General features: G+C 38.6%; 1 protein-coding gene across 2 annotated transcripts in view; it reads left to right on the top strand.

Annotated features, from left to right (window-relative positions):
- Positions 1-855: 855 nt before the first annotated feature.
- LOC128087162 (macrophage mannose receptor 1-like) overlaps positions 856-15,079 on the top strand; it is a 49,062-nt gene continuing 34,838 nt past the window's right edge. The window contains exons 1-5 of one of the 2 annotated variants that reach the window (XM_052696497.1): positions 856-1,093; positions 5,477-5,878; positions 7,036-7,209; positions 11,588-11,752; positions 13,837-13,950. In XM_052696497.1, the coding sequence (XP_052552457.1) occupies positions 1,033-1,093; positions 5,477-5,878; positions 7,036-7,209; positions 11,588-11,752; positions 13,837-13,950 (916 nt within the window). In that variant the 5' untranslated portion in view covers positions 856-1,032. Of the gene's footprint in view, positions 1,094-5,476; positions 5,879-7,035; positions 7,210-11,587; positions 11,753-13,836; positions 13,951-15,079 lie in introns of those variants that run through there. The other variant, XM_052696499.1, reaches the window with a different exon arrangement.

The following is a 15,079-nucleotide window of genomic DNA, read 5'->3' as shown; positions in this document are numbered from 1 at the left end:
AATGACACTGTAAAAGTATTTTACTCACTCTGACCTGTCTCCTTGCATAATTAGCTCACATGGGTGCTTGCTCTATTTTTCCACTCAGAAGCTTTAAGGAGGCTTTTGAAGTTTTCTTGTACGTACCAGAAATTTCCAAATGCCTGGCGGTACGAGAATGACAGCAGAGGACACATCACGTACATGGGTAAGTGCTTCTGAAATCCATCAGGCTGCATCTGCGGTGTTACTGTACTCAGTAAACTTTACAAAAGCCTTTGTATATACAACAGCAGTAAGATTGATGCTCTCCATCCACCTGTGACCCGTCAGCCCGCGTTCCGACTTCAGGCTCTAAGCAATGCCGTGTTGCTCCCCCCAAAACGGGAGGCATTTGCTGAGGTCTCCCCGGGCTGCGAGACCTCCACGCCGGCTGTGCTTTAAAGGCACCGCTTCAGAACGATACTTAAATTGGCACATCTTAGCGGAAAGCTGGTACACTCGTCTGGGGAAGCGATGCTTTCTCTGCTCCCTTCCTTCCCGCCGGGACCTTCCACCTGCTCCTGGGGGGAGGAGCGACGGCGCACGGCCCAAAGCCTGGTTTCCTATTAGTAGGTCTCCCCTCGTCCCGCAGCGCGGAGGAGCGCGGCTGTGGCGGTGCGGGCGGAGCGCTGTCCCGCGCGGGCAGGTCGGAGCCTGCCGTCCTTCCTCGCCCTCTGCAGGGCTCGTTTTCTTGGAAAAGTGAGCGCCGACCCACGTGCGACGCTGACAGGGTCGCAAAGGGGATAAAAAAAGAACAGCGGAAAACAGCCCGGCGCGCCTCTCAGCCATCACCACGTTATCACCTGCGTGTGCCTGGAAGGAGGCTCTTCCCTCCGCTGAGGAAAATCAGCTTAGGAAAGCAAAGTTTGAACAGCGAATTCCTGTTATTTCTAAGCACCCCATGTGACAGGATATTTCCTTATCGTTTCGAGCCCAGAGCTTTCCCCCGATCCACCGGCCCTTCACAAGTGCGGCGGAGCTGCCCGGCGGGCTCCTGTCCTCACAGCGGCGATGGCTCCCGCCCCGCTCCTGCTGCTCCTCGCCTTTCTCCCCGGCGCTTTTCCGCTGCTGGGTAAGTGCCCGCAGGGACTGTGCACGGCACGCCGGGAAGACAGCGGGGTCTCCGAGCCCCGGCTGACCTGAGGCGGTGTGTGTGTGTGTGTGCGCGTGTGCGCGCGCACGTGGAGGGGGCAAGCCGGCACGCAGGTGGAGAGGAGCCCCAGGGTCGGGGGGCAGCCCGCAGCCACGTTACCCTGAGGGCAGCCCGCCCTCCCGCAGCGCCCTGCCCCAGCTGAGCTGATGCATGGCTGAAGTTGCCCCATGCGGGGGCCCTTTGGGTTTTGGCATCCTAGGGTGCTCCAAACCAGTCTGTCCTGGGAACGTTGGCATTGTCATAGGGTCTATGGTTGAAAGCTGGAGCTTGCACATGACAATTGCTCTGATTTCTAGCGCACTGTTTTCATACAGGGAAAGTTTTGCATCTGCCATTCCTCAGCATCCTCCGTAGTCAAGGTTGAGGTTTACTGGAGCACAGTTTCGTAACACCAGCTTGTAACCCTTCTTGTTCTGTGTAGTTAGCTACAGTCATTGCAGGCTGTCTGCTAAGAGAAGTCATCCTGCTGGCTGCCTCCTTGCTTCCCCTCTCCCTTCCTTTGGCTTTTGGTGTGCTGCTGGGGTATTCTGTGTTGGCCTTTGATGCTGTTAGTGTTTCTCTGACTTCATGAGCCACTTTCTGATCTCCACTCGTGTAATCTATGATAGCTTGCGTGTACTGCAAAGTCCAAAGTTGTTTTTGCATACTGGAACTCCTAAAATGTAATCTCTACAAAAGATACTTGTCACAATCTTTCTGCGGCTGGCAATAGGCAAATCGTTAGCATGATGGGTAAAGAAAAATAAAAACTAGTGAGAAAAAATCTATCAGGATTTGCTTGGGACAGCTAAAGGAAAAGATGCTACATGTCTCTGGATTGGTTATCGTTTTGGTTTAGCGTTGACAGATACTTAAGTACTGCATCGCTGCTCTCTTGTCCCAGTCCTCAGGGGAACTGGGTGTGGGGATATCTGGCCAACTTCTAGAGCAGCCTCCTCCTGAAGCTTTTACTGCTAAGCACGATCTCATCTGCTATGGAATATTCCTTTCGTCAGTTCAGGTTCACTGTCCTGGCTGTGCCCCCTTCCCATCCAAGTGCCTATCCCCAGCCACCTGACCTTTGGGGGCTCAGGCTGTTAACACAGCCTTGATGCTGCACAACCACTGCTCAGCAGCTGCTCAAACATTAGTGCAATATCAGCACCATTCTAGCTACAAGTGCAAAGCACAACACTGTATGGGCTGCTGTGGAGAAAGTTAATTCCAGTCCAGTCAGACCCAGTACAGTTCTAGTGGTTGGTTCCTATGCCTGGAAGCTTCCTATGAGTTCTAAAGGACCTCCTTCCAGAAGTAAATTTTGAAACTTTCATTATGGGTTACTCCCTTAAAAACTGTACTGGGACTGTGTTACTTGGGGTGATGCTGTGGAGGACCTTCCTATGTACCTTCTGTAGCTGATCTGTAGTGAAGAATGAGAGTTCTAAAGCAAATATTTTTACTACATAGTGATAGAACACATGGTTATGTCACTGAAATCTGAGAATAAGGCTTACCAACATAAATGACATGTTAGAAAGCTGACATTACTTTACTGCAGTACTCATTGCATGGGGGAAATCTCTCCTCCTAGCATGCACATGTAGGAGTTAAAGTGCACACGCACACACACTCACGCTTAGCATGTGAATATTCATACGTTTTCTGCAAAGTGCCTGCTTATTCTGAGAATTGCTATACACGTTAAAACCCAGTGCTATGCATGCACTATGTATTATGGAGTTCTTTTAACGGATCTTTGGTGGTGGTTGGGTTCCACTGGGAGATGCTATCTGGCCAAAAGTTCATATGCTTAGTAGGCTTGGTCCCTTATTTGCTCAAGGTATTATTTATAGAAATTGGCTGCTGACTAAGTTTGTAATTATTGTTTTGACCTTATGGTAGCTAATGCTATCAACCCTTGTGGAGCACAGTGTACTTCTTCACTTGTGAATGTTGAGACTCTGCTTCTAGATTCTAAGTGTCCTGCTTATCTAGAAAAAGCAACCTTCCCTAGGTAAGATGTTAGTTTGCTTAAGACTCTGAATTAGTTGCTGGTTATCAATTACGTAACTGAATAATTTTGCTCAGCTCATTTGACAGATGCAGCTCAATCTGTTAGCAAGAAGTGATATCAAGTGGTTAGAGAAGTGGTGGCAGGGTATAATGAGTGTTGCACAGATACCTGACTTTTTAAATGTTCGTCTAGTCTCTCTAATATCTCCCTTACATCTCACAAGGAAAGTGTTATATGGGAATCTATATTGGTGTTCAAATAGACACAGAAGTATGGCTGTAAACTGGAGCAGCCTAGGCCCATGGTACAAGTCATCTGCATGGTGATGGATATGACAGGAGTGACTATGAGTGAAAGGGAATTCTGCAGTCTGTCACAGTTGTGTCCTTTTGCCTCGTTCTTCCCTCCTGTTTGGGTGCCAACTTATTTTCAATACCTACTTGTATAAGCTGCTGCATTGTGCTGCTAATGCCTTGTAAAGGTACAGTTAAAATGTAGAGGACCGAAGATTTACTTTTCTTCCCCTAGCCTCATCTCTTTATTCAACTTTCTGGCATTGTTTCTGCAAACAAAACCTCCACTCTGCTTTTGGCTTGGCTGAGCAGCCCAGACTTTTGACTTGGGACTACGTTTTTTCATGTGTCTAGCACCCTCTCTGTAAGACCGTAAGTGCATAAAATATGTAATGTTGCATTAGGCCAGAAGTACAATTTTAGCAGTTTAAAAGATCAGGCGGTATTTTTCACACTTATGAAAAAGTCTGATGTTTTCTTTTAACCGGAAACTTTAAGTAAGATTTCAGGAAAAGGAGAGTTGCAAGCATTGCATGTATCGTTGTGCTAAACGCTGGTAGAAAAGCAGATTAAAAAGTTATCACCAGCAGCGACAATTATATATTTCCTTGTATTGTCTATGAGTAAAACTGATTGGCAAAAGGGAACAATTTGTGCCTCCAGTGCTCATCAGTTTTATATGCTTCCCTGTGAACTGGAAGCCAGAGGACAGGAGAAGGAAACTGACCCATGGGTGAGATAAGTTTAGGTCAGCTCTTTCTCTGAGATAGAGGCTATTTGTTCCCAGCTTCTTCTGTAGTAATTTATGATCATTTCCATATCAGCAGAAAAGGGAAAATGTTTTGTGGTTAATCTGTTTTCCCCTTACGTATTTTTGCATTGTATAACTTGCTTACTTTGGTAATCTAATGCTAAAATAAATAGTGTTTTAATTAGCTTTAATCCCAGACTAACATAAATAAGTACTTATCTTCCCTTGCTTGTAGCTCACTTAAAATACATTTTTAAGGCCTTGATCAACCTGTTAAATTATGAGATGCAGCGTTAGAGAACTATTAATTTATCATCCTAAAACATATCTCAAGAGGACCAAAGGAGAAGGAAAAATTCTCAGTCTCTGGATGAGAACAGTTCATGTTTACCATGCAGTAGATCCAGGTCATATAAGAAATGCTAGGAACTTCTTTAGTGATTGCAAGTTTGAAACAAAACGGATAAATGCATGTTGTTAAGTACATTGTACTAAGAAGGAGAAATAACTTTGGGAGCTATAAACAGTCTCATGAATTTTCCTTGGTCACTAAGAGGCACTAAGAGTTGATGGCAAATCCCACTGTTGTCAGTATTTCATTCTTAGTGGAAAAATGTAAGAAAGGAGGAAATCACCAATGAATGCAGCTGAGAGAAAAATGATGATGCTATTGTAACCCTGCAAGTAGTTTATGTGTAAAGGTAAATTAGGAGAAAAAAAAAATAAAAATCTTTCCCATTCTGTAAGACTTCAGGGAATTCAGCAGAAATGATGAAAGCAGATCTGTCCATTATGGAGAAACAGAGCCTGAAGATCTTACTCTGTAGTCCTCACAACGGGAGTCAGGATCAAGGAAGCAGAGCTGCTGGAGCGCTCAGCCTCCAGCCCTGCAGCACATGGTGTGCATGCTCCCCGTTCTCCCTGACTCTCATGGGTGCAGTTTGGAACAGAACTACGATTGGGCCTTTTTCCTCAGTTTATTCTATGTTTTAAAGCTGCATGAGGCACTAGATCTGTTTCTACAGCCTTGCTGTTTTTAGTGTAGGTTCTTCCTTTGATGCAAAATAGTTTAAATGTCCTGAAATCTGAACTAGTTGTATTCTACAGTCACTTTAACAGCTGTAGACCACGGGAGGATCCCGTCCTCTTTTGCTGAACAGATGATGAGATTTCAACCCCAAGAGTAGCATCTAGTCTCGTACTTCATTTAGATAGTAAGTAAGATTATTTCAAGCCAAGTGATTCCATTGTTTTTTGTCTTGCAGATACTAGCATCTTTTTAATATATAATGAAGAACACAAGCGCTGTGTATTGGCTCAGAGTTCTAACTCAGTGACTACTGCTCCTTGTGTTCAAGAAAATGAGTCTCAAAAATTCAGGTGGGTTTCAGATCACCAGCTTATGAGCATAGCATTCAAATTGTGCTTGGGAGTACCTTCGAAGAAAGACTGGGTTCCGATCACTCTGTATCCTTGTGACAAGGCTAGCGAACTTCAGCGATGGGAATGCAGAAATGAGACTCTCTTTGCAATCCAAGGGGAAGATTTGTTTTTCAACTATGGAAACAGACAGGAAAGGAATATTATGCTTTACAAGGGATCTGGTTTATGGAGTAGGTGGAAAGTCTACGGAACTAAAGACGATCTGTGTTCTCGAGGCTATGAAGGTAAAGTTCTATAAATTAATTTCTGTATTTTGAACTGGCTGCTGTGTGTATCTAATTGCGATACAGGAGATACGTAGGAGAATTACCTTAGTAATTCTTGGTGATCTTGGTGATCTTAGTGATCAGCGAGTGTGGACTTTGATAAAACCTATAGTACTTGAGTGTATTTTATGTTTCTGTGGGGTTCATTTTGCTTTTTTGTCAGAGGTATGATCATTAAAATTAGATAATTAAGCATGCAAGGCAAAGGACAGTGAGTCATTTGAAAGGAGAGGAAAGTCTTTGGTTGTTCAGAACATGCATACAATTATTATGCAGCAGTTAATGATATTTTTGATTTTTTACATATGTACAGAAAGACAAAGAGTGTTCTGTTGATTATGTTCACCTCTTCTCTGCCACTCCATCCCTAGGGAGAAAATATGATTTTTTTCATTAAGGATTCAGTTAACTCTTGATATCTTCAGCTGCAGTATATTGATGGTGCAAACATTTCTAGATGTTTGACATTCCTCTGAGAGCTGGTGCTGAAGTGTTAAATAAGTAAATTAGATATTTTAAATAGTTAAATTTGAAAATGCACGTATATACACACAGATATGATGGCATTTTGGCAGAGAGAGGGAATGATCCATTTTCTAGGGTTTATACAAAGAATAAGTACAGTATTATTGCTCTGGATCAAAGGCTTTTATTTGAATATAGCATAAAGAAGATACTCTCTGGTGTAGCTTTCAGGTTTATACCTACGTGACATAGTGTTTAAAATGTTCAGAATTGAGTTATCAACAGAAGAATCAGTGATTGTGTGGGCCTAAAAAGCAAATTGCTTCATTTAATGGATTTTGTACTTTTGATTGCTATGCATGTAAAATTTAGCATGGGAATACATTTGTCTTGGCTCAGTCAGTTCTGGTCAGTAGTCTCCTTTTCTGGCCAGTGGTCTGCTTTAAGCGATGAAAATTGGTCTAGTTGTGGCAATGGGTAACAGATAACACCTACAGATTGAAAATTATCAGCATTCCATGTATAATGCATATTGTATACTAAGCTAGCAAACTGTCCTTACTCCAATATGAACATAAAACTAGATTGACGTATATCCCATGCAAATTACCACTTACACATTTTTTTTTTAAACTGTCATATCTCCTTAGATACCTACACAGTGAGAGGAAATGCTGAGGGAGCACCTTGTGTATTCCCTTTTAAATTTGGTAATAAGTGGTATGCTGACTGCACAGATGCTGGCAGAGCAGATGGCTGGTTCTGGTGTGGAACCACTGCAGACTATGATGTTGACAGGAGATATGGATTTTGCCCACTGAAAAGTAAGTTTCATGTATTGAAGATTCTATTTTGCTCTTTTATTCAGCTGCCTGGGAATGCTGCTGTCCTTTTCATGTGCTCTACAAAATGTAATTCGGAACTGTATTTTTCTGTGTCTACACTGCTAGCTATCCTTTTATGAACTAGTCACATATGTGAAAATAGGGCTCAGCATAAAAAAAAAAAAAAAAAAAAAAAAAAAAAAAAAAAAAAAAAAGAAACTTGACTAAATCCAGGTGAAAGTGTGTGAATTGTACACTGGAATGTGTAATTACAGCATTTACTCTAACAGAAAGTTAATTTGATGTAAGGATGTTACATTAGTATATCCTGTAGGCTGCATAGACATTTGTGCTGCAGAAGTGGGAACTAGAATATAACTGAAATGAAAATTAAGACTACTTCAGAAATGAATTGCATTTGAATATAAAAGAGCTTATGTGGTATTTCCGTAATGTATATACTACGTAGCTGACTGTTCTGCAGTAGAATAGTTAAAAACAGTGAGAAGCATTTATATTATTAATTCCCTGGTTTAAGTGCCACTAGAGTTTGAGCTGTAGTATTATGTAATACAGAACTTCATGTAGAAACATTGATATTTCTTTAAGTTAATTTGAAGACATGTTGAAATTATGTTTAATTTGAATAAATTTTCTCTTCTGTAAAATATGTACTAAGCACTTTTTCTGCAAACTGCTGCTTTTTCTGTCATGATGGGAGAGGGGGAATTTTTCCTTCCCTTCTTTATTATTGTGTTTTGTCGTAAAGCTCCAACTGACTTCAGTTAAGAACAAAAGAAAAAAATGTCTTTCCTCTTTCCTTTGATGTGAAGAAAACAGAGTCCATTGATCTTAGCTGATTTGATGAAATTTTATTGTATGAAGTACAATTTCCATGAGTGTTGCATTCATTATTTCAGAGAAATAAAAATTGCAAGTATTTTCCTCTGCCAGTATTATTTTCAAGATATTGAAAACATATTGGCAGTATTAATTCCATGAATACAACACATGCAAGTCCAGCGTATGTTTGTTACCTGTCTAGCATTCTTAGAGGAAAGCAAATAGGAGGTGTCATTAAAAAATTGTTTAGTTCTTTGACATAATTCAAGGAAATCCATCCAGATTGTTTTTGGAAAAAGCTGCTTTATGCTGATTGCCTGCATGCTTCCTTCCTGATTCTTCAGTACTGGCTATAAAATATTCACATTTAGGTCGTATGCTTTAAAGAGAGACAGGCAGGAGTAGGGAAGTTTTAGCCCTGCAATAGAGAACTGCGCTGTACTACAGAATGAGAAGTTATTAAACTTCAAAAGCACTTTTTAAACATATAACATTGAAGTTTTTGTATGTTAAAGATTATTAAATAGGATGTCAGAAGTGTGCTTTTTTTTTTTTTTTAAAAAAAAAAAAAAAAAAAACAAACCCAAAAAAACACAACTATCTGGGGGGTCAGAGGTGCTGATAAAAAGTTGGCGATGCAGACTATTGCAACTCTTTCTTCTAGAGCTCAGACAAACACTGAAATTCAGATTGAGTCCATCACTTTTCTACTGTAAACAAAACTAACTCTAGTGTCCAGAATAAGAGGGTCTAAGATCGTACTAAAAGCAATTGAACCCAAAAGAAATGTGGAAATCTGACTGATAGAGTGAGTTTGAGCCTTTCAGATGGTGCTTCAAAAAAGACGCTGATACAGTGACAATGAAACTTAAATCTCAACAGAAGAAACTGAGAATTGTTCCTGCTACTTCAAGACAATTTTTAATATCCTAGGAAATACTGATTCTTTACTGGGTACGCTATGTCTTTTTGAGCTATGTGTTCCATTGCTGTGTCAAAGCTTGTGTTGAGGAAGGTTGCACAAGGTAATTTTACCAGGAACACGAGTCATGAGATGTACATGCAGATGTATTCAGTAGGCAAAAGTCCACTGAGGTCCCTTTCATGACAGTTGAAAAGGATGGAATTTTTCTGAAAAATTTTGAAAGACTTGTAAGAGTGCAAAAAAAAACTTGCAGCTGCCTAAGAAGGAAATAAATAAAGAGTGCAGGGAATAAGGAAGCATTTAAATAATTTTAACCTTGAATATTAATCTAAGTGGGCAAGTCTGCATTTGTGCATTCATTCAAAAATATTGAATTTATTTTATTTTATGACAGGCCTTTTCCTCACACCGGTGTTTTGAGATGTTTTGAAGGATTTTCCATCGTGGTTTTACGTCTAGTTCAGAATGCCTTGTGAATTGCTCAACTGAGTTACAAAGAGTCATTGGTCTTTTTTCTGATTTAGCTGGAACTCGTAACTTGATTTCAGACCTCACAAATTCATTTAAGAAAAAGAAAGAGAGAAGCATTGAAGAAAAATATACCTACGTGAAGATAAGCATGTGAAAGAAATTTAGTATTTTTTAGATTTTCTTTTTTACCATTGACAACACCTAGTTTTATGCCTTTGTATATAATACTGTAAAATAATATAAATTATTAAGTATATTCCTTCCTGACTGTATGGTCAGGGAGGAAGAGATAGCAGTTGTATTATAGGGTATCTAACAAGAATTATATTCAGTTCTCGTTTACTAAGATTCTATTCTTTTAGTTTCGAAGAATATTGGACTGAGATTCCAACTTGTTCTGGATGGATAATACAGCAAACAAGAACACTTCTATGGTTACTGCTAGTCAAGGCCAAATTTCAGCTTGCAGTTTTGAAATTAAAATTTCTGAAGTCCATTACCAGTCTTTTCAGATTTAGTAGAAGTAGTACCAGTTTTAGTGGAAGTAGTACATATGGTAGTCCTGTTAACACTTGTTAAAATTGCAATTCCAATAGGTATTTCCACTCGTAGGACACTTTTTCTTGATAATAATTCCTAACAATAATTTTCACCAATTTCAGTGTAATACAAAATTACATACTGAATTAGTCTGTGTAAAGTTGAGTTTTTTCCAGTTATGCACTCAGGTCAGGTTTTGTTTCACATGAATGAAGTTTAGATGCTAAAATATATCATTCCAGAAAAGTGAATCCTCTTTGGGTTTCTCTGGGGATATTAAGATTTAAACAATACCATGTAGATTTTACCAAATCCTGCTCTCTTAAGGTGTTTAATTGCCTGGAACTCAAATATTTGAAAAACTAAAAATTGGAAGAGTAAGAAATGAACTTTATTTTTATGAAAAACCAAAGTTCTACAGAACAGCTTCATATGCAACTGTAAATTAGTGACAGGGAGAGGAAGGTTAAATGCTTTTTCTCTTCCTTTCTACTGATTGCACAGTATCTGCAAAATCCTTTCTACAAGGGCAGAGACAATCTTTACTGAATTATAGATTTTAATATTGCAGTCTCTCTTTTATCCCAGACGTGTGCTTGTGCACATGGTATTGTAGAACATAGCATAGTGAAGAAATTTTGGCTTCTGATGTTCATAAAATGCTTTGGGTAGAAGTTACTTTCTGAATAATGATAATGGAATTGAAGTTTCCGTATTTATTCAAAGGTCCATATTAGAGTATACTATGAATTTATTTTGTTGTCTAAGGCTAATTTGAAAAGAAGCACTTCATATTGTCCATAAGCTATCAGATTTAATACAGGAAAAAGTGGAACTGGTTACTGACCTGCTGACATCTAATATGTACCACTCTTTGTCTTGAGTTTTGTTTATTGTACTGTTTTCCTCTTATTTACACGCACAGATTTTCTGAGCTCTCTGAATTCAGAAAAGACCTCTTTCTTTCCAATTTTTTGCAGCTTGCAACTTAAAGAACTGGTACAGACTGATTTCAGGAATTTCAGGACATTTCCCCTTGTCAGCCGACATATAGTGACCTCTTCTTTATTTTGCTTTTGTCATGCAGTTATACTCTCTGTATGGAGTGATATTTGGCTCACTGTTTGGGGCTTCCATTTTTCAGTCCAACGCTTGGGTCTGTTTATCTTTATTTTAGTAAGATGATCTAAAGCTGCTTTACATAATACCCAAAATTGTAAAATAAATGAGGATTTCTTAGCTCAGAGAAACCATCTGTTTTATGGGCTTCAGTTAGCGTGAGACAGTAAGACCTTAGTGTTTTTTTCCATGGTGACAAATCAGTTACTTTAGAGCAACCATAGCTGTTCATCTTCAATCTAAAACAGCAGCTTTATTGTCTTGGAGAAAATGTGATATTGTTTTGTGATGTGTGTGTTGTCCAACATGGCTGTCATGGTTTGGCCTAGGCCTGGATTTACTAATGCATTAAAGGACTCCTTTTATACCTGTTCTTTTTTGCAGTGCGTAGCTTTGTGTATTTTTGCTCAGTGATTTATTCTATGTTGTATCTGTCTCAGTCTTTGTGATCAGTTGCAACATTTCTTTTTCTCTTGGCAGTTAATAGTATTGATTCATTGTGGAATACCGATCCTCTAACAAATGTCCAATATCAGATAAACTCTGAGTCAGCACTGACGTGGCATCAGGCAAGGAAAAGCTGTCAACAACAGAAGGCTGAGTTATTAAGTATCACAGAGTTGCATGAACAAACATACCTAGCAGGTAGAGTAATATCATCCATCAGGGTTTTTTTGTTTTTTTTTTTAAAGTGAATTGTTTTAACTGTGACACTTACATAGCATGTTCTGTCTTGACAGCTGGTATCTTCTTCAGATCTTTTAATTCTGGATTTAGATTGTTATCTTGAATAATTCAGATGGAAACTTGAAAAGATAATGATGATTTTTCTCATGAATTAATATTGCTGGAAAATTACAGTGACAAAAAAACCACAGCAATTAAGTAATTCAAGCAATAAAGAAAGAATTTTGGAATGTATGCAAATCCAAAGTAGTGCTCAAAGAAAAAATGCAAATGCAAAGATTGCATTCTTTTTATGCTGCATTTGCTGTGTGTACCAATCAGCATTTTTGCCAAATATTTTTAAAGCTGCTATATCATCTTTATATGCTAAAATATGAAAAGGGAAAAAAAAAAAAAAAAAAAAAAAAAAAAAAAAAAAAAAAAAAAAGGAATTAATGAACTGGAGAACTGGAGGACTTACAAATAGCTTAAATTCAGACTCTATTTTTCCCCTAGAATCATTTCCAAACTTCCTTTCTGTGAAAATTCAATCCTGAATTCATGCTTGAAGACATTCATGTTCTACAGAGGCAGGCAGTCTTGTTTTCACTGTCTTCTGAGCCTGTGTACACATGTGAGGTAGTCCAATGTTACAGCTACTAGATAGATTAGAAAACATTTTGATATTTTTTTTCTATGCTGTAAGCTGAATTTTTTTATTTCGTAAATTCAGAGGATGATTGATTAGTTGATAAATCTATTTTTGATATTGTATGTAATCTGTTCTGTGAAAACATTTGTTTCCAAATGTTAATGGCCAAAACATAAGTCTTCTTTACTGAGTGTGATTAAATTAATCTTCAAATTAATGCTCAAGAGAGCATTGACATTTAGGAGCAAGTTGTTAGTAGACATGTTTTAATTACCAACTATAATATATTGTTGCCAAAGTCAGTTTTTCATTCTACAGCTATTCTTGCAGAATTAGGTTTTCCTGTCATGCTCAGATCTTGATTCTCATAAACCATCACTTGTTTGTGAAGCAGTACTGGAACACATTAACCTGTTGATGCCAAATCAGACTCTTGCATTACATCCCAATCCTTTTCAGTACTTAACAACCCCTGCCTCTAACTTGGCTGTACTTTAAGTGTTACCCATAACCGTAGTGTCAAAAACAACTAAATACATGGAGTAAATTTGAATGCTGGTATGATGCTATCAGTCAAAGCAGAAGTGCTTAATGTAAGTTGTGTGATGATTTCCTGTAAGCTATGCAGAAATACATCAATTCAAAAGTAATCAGCACTCATCCAGCTAAGCTTACAATTCTTAGACATAAAGCAGAGAGAAGCGATTGAGTCATAATTACTATAAAAAAGCCCACAGAATTTGATAGGACCATGCATGGGCATGATATTATTTCTCAGTGCTTTTCAGACTTGGAACAGTAAGTTGGAACACGTTTTGGAATCCCGACTTACTTCGGCTGAAGAAGTGAATTCAGATGAGTTTCAAAATGTACCAGATGTGCTGTTAAAAAGATGACTTTTGGAATGATCATATTTAAATGTGACATGATAAAATATAAACAGCTTACAATACTACTTTAAAATATTTAGTAAATTTGAAGCTCACATTTGTTAATTTTCTTGGAAAAGAAAATATTTACATGACAGGAAAGGATTCATATTTGGTTTTAGAAAATTGATTGTTTATTTACTTCCCTTCTGTCAGCTATCAGTTTTATGTTTTGTAATTCTGGGGAAAAAAAATGATTTGCTTCGTATTTATGATAATCTCCTTACAAAGAATGTATACGTATTGTTGTTTCTCCATTCTAACACAATTCCTCACACCTAAATTTGTGAGAACTCTGACAGTAAAAGTAATGTGAGCGATGTGAAACCATATGAGCAGTTTAGCGCAGTCACCTCAATTTAAAATTTTTAAATCTTGTACTGGGAAAAAAGAGAACCAAAAGAAATTAAACTTTCAAGTTTCAAGAGAATGTTTGCTCTTGCTGTGCACTGCCAGTATCTTTCTTTGTCTCTGTTACCTAGGTTTGACTGGCAAGCTGAGTTCTGCTCTCTGGTTTGGCCTTAACAGCCTGAATTTTGACAGCGGATGGCAATGGGTTGGTGGTGCTCCGTTTAGATACTTAAATTGGGTTCCAGGTAAGATTATGTTTTTTACAAGGGGTTAAATTCCTTTCTTTTCCAGTTTGTTTTGGTTATTTGCTTAATGATTGGATTTTTATTTTTATTTTGGATTAACCAACCCTGGTGGTAATACATACAGAACTAAATATATTAGACTAGTCTACCCTGAAGCAAAACCAGATGTTTCACACCTGTGGCTGCAATGCTGGACTCCAGTGCCAGTATTAAAAACATATTCTCCATGACATCTGTAGACAGCACTGAAGAGGTGCTTTTATTATTCAGTGTCTGTGTTAAGGTGACTTTTATCAGGATCCTTGTTTCCTTGCACTAACTATTCAGGAAGTCTTTGGAGACTGATTTAAGTGGATGTCTGAAGTTATACAGTTTGAATACTCTTCATTTTCATTGAGCATGTCCCATGTATTTAATTTGCAGTAACTCTGTAAGTTACTCCATCATGTCGCTCTGTAGTTCCTCTTTGGAGGTAAGCCCCAAACCAAATTTTAGGTGGACAAAACTTCTTTGTAAGCTTTGAAGAATGAGTTGAACCACTGTCTAACTTGCTCTCCAATGGTGAGAGCACAAAAGGCAAACAGATGGGCTGAAATACAAGTTCCTGAGAGGATGTTTACAAGTCTGTCTGCCAAAAGCACAGGTGAGGAGCTGCATGTAGCAAAGGGTGGAGAAAGCCTGGCTGAGTTAGAGCCAAAGCAGCAAGGGAAGCTGTTCATGACTGCTAAAACTGCAGGCAGCTCTCATTTATCTTGTAAAGAATTATCTGAGTTTTGGAGTAATCAAAATGGGACTCCATTTGTTTTTCACTCTGCTGGTATCTATATAACCAATTTTACATGTGTGCTTTATACTTCACAGTTACATTTTTGTCAGCGTGTCTCTATCTCATACCCATTTCCATGGGTGTTGAAGACTTAACTGTTCTTTCCACCAGTAAATTTTAAAAGAATTTGTGGAAGCTTTACATACTTCCATCTCACTAGTTCTAAACAAATAACAGGAACATTTGAATGTTTTGTGTTCCATAAGGGAGTTAAGTTATCTGTTGCTAAAATATGGGGGTTGGGCATTTGAGAGAGCTAGCTGCCTACTGTGGAACTTTTTTTGTCCATTAAAATCATTTTAA

This window comes from Tympanuchus pallidicinctus, unplaced genomic scaffold, assembly GCF_026119805.1.
Source record: "Tympanuchus pallidicinctus isolate F22 unplaced genomic scaffold, pur_lepc_1.0 scaffold3, whole genome shotgun sequence".
NCBI classification, from domain to species: domain Eukaryota; kingdom Metazoa; phylum Chordata; class Aves; order Galliformes; family Phasianidae; genus Tympanuchus; species Tympanuchus pallidicinctus.
Note: the sequence above shows the minus strand (reverse complement) of the source record. Positions and strands in the feature narration are given on the sequence as shown.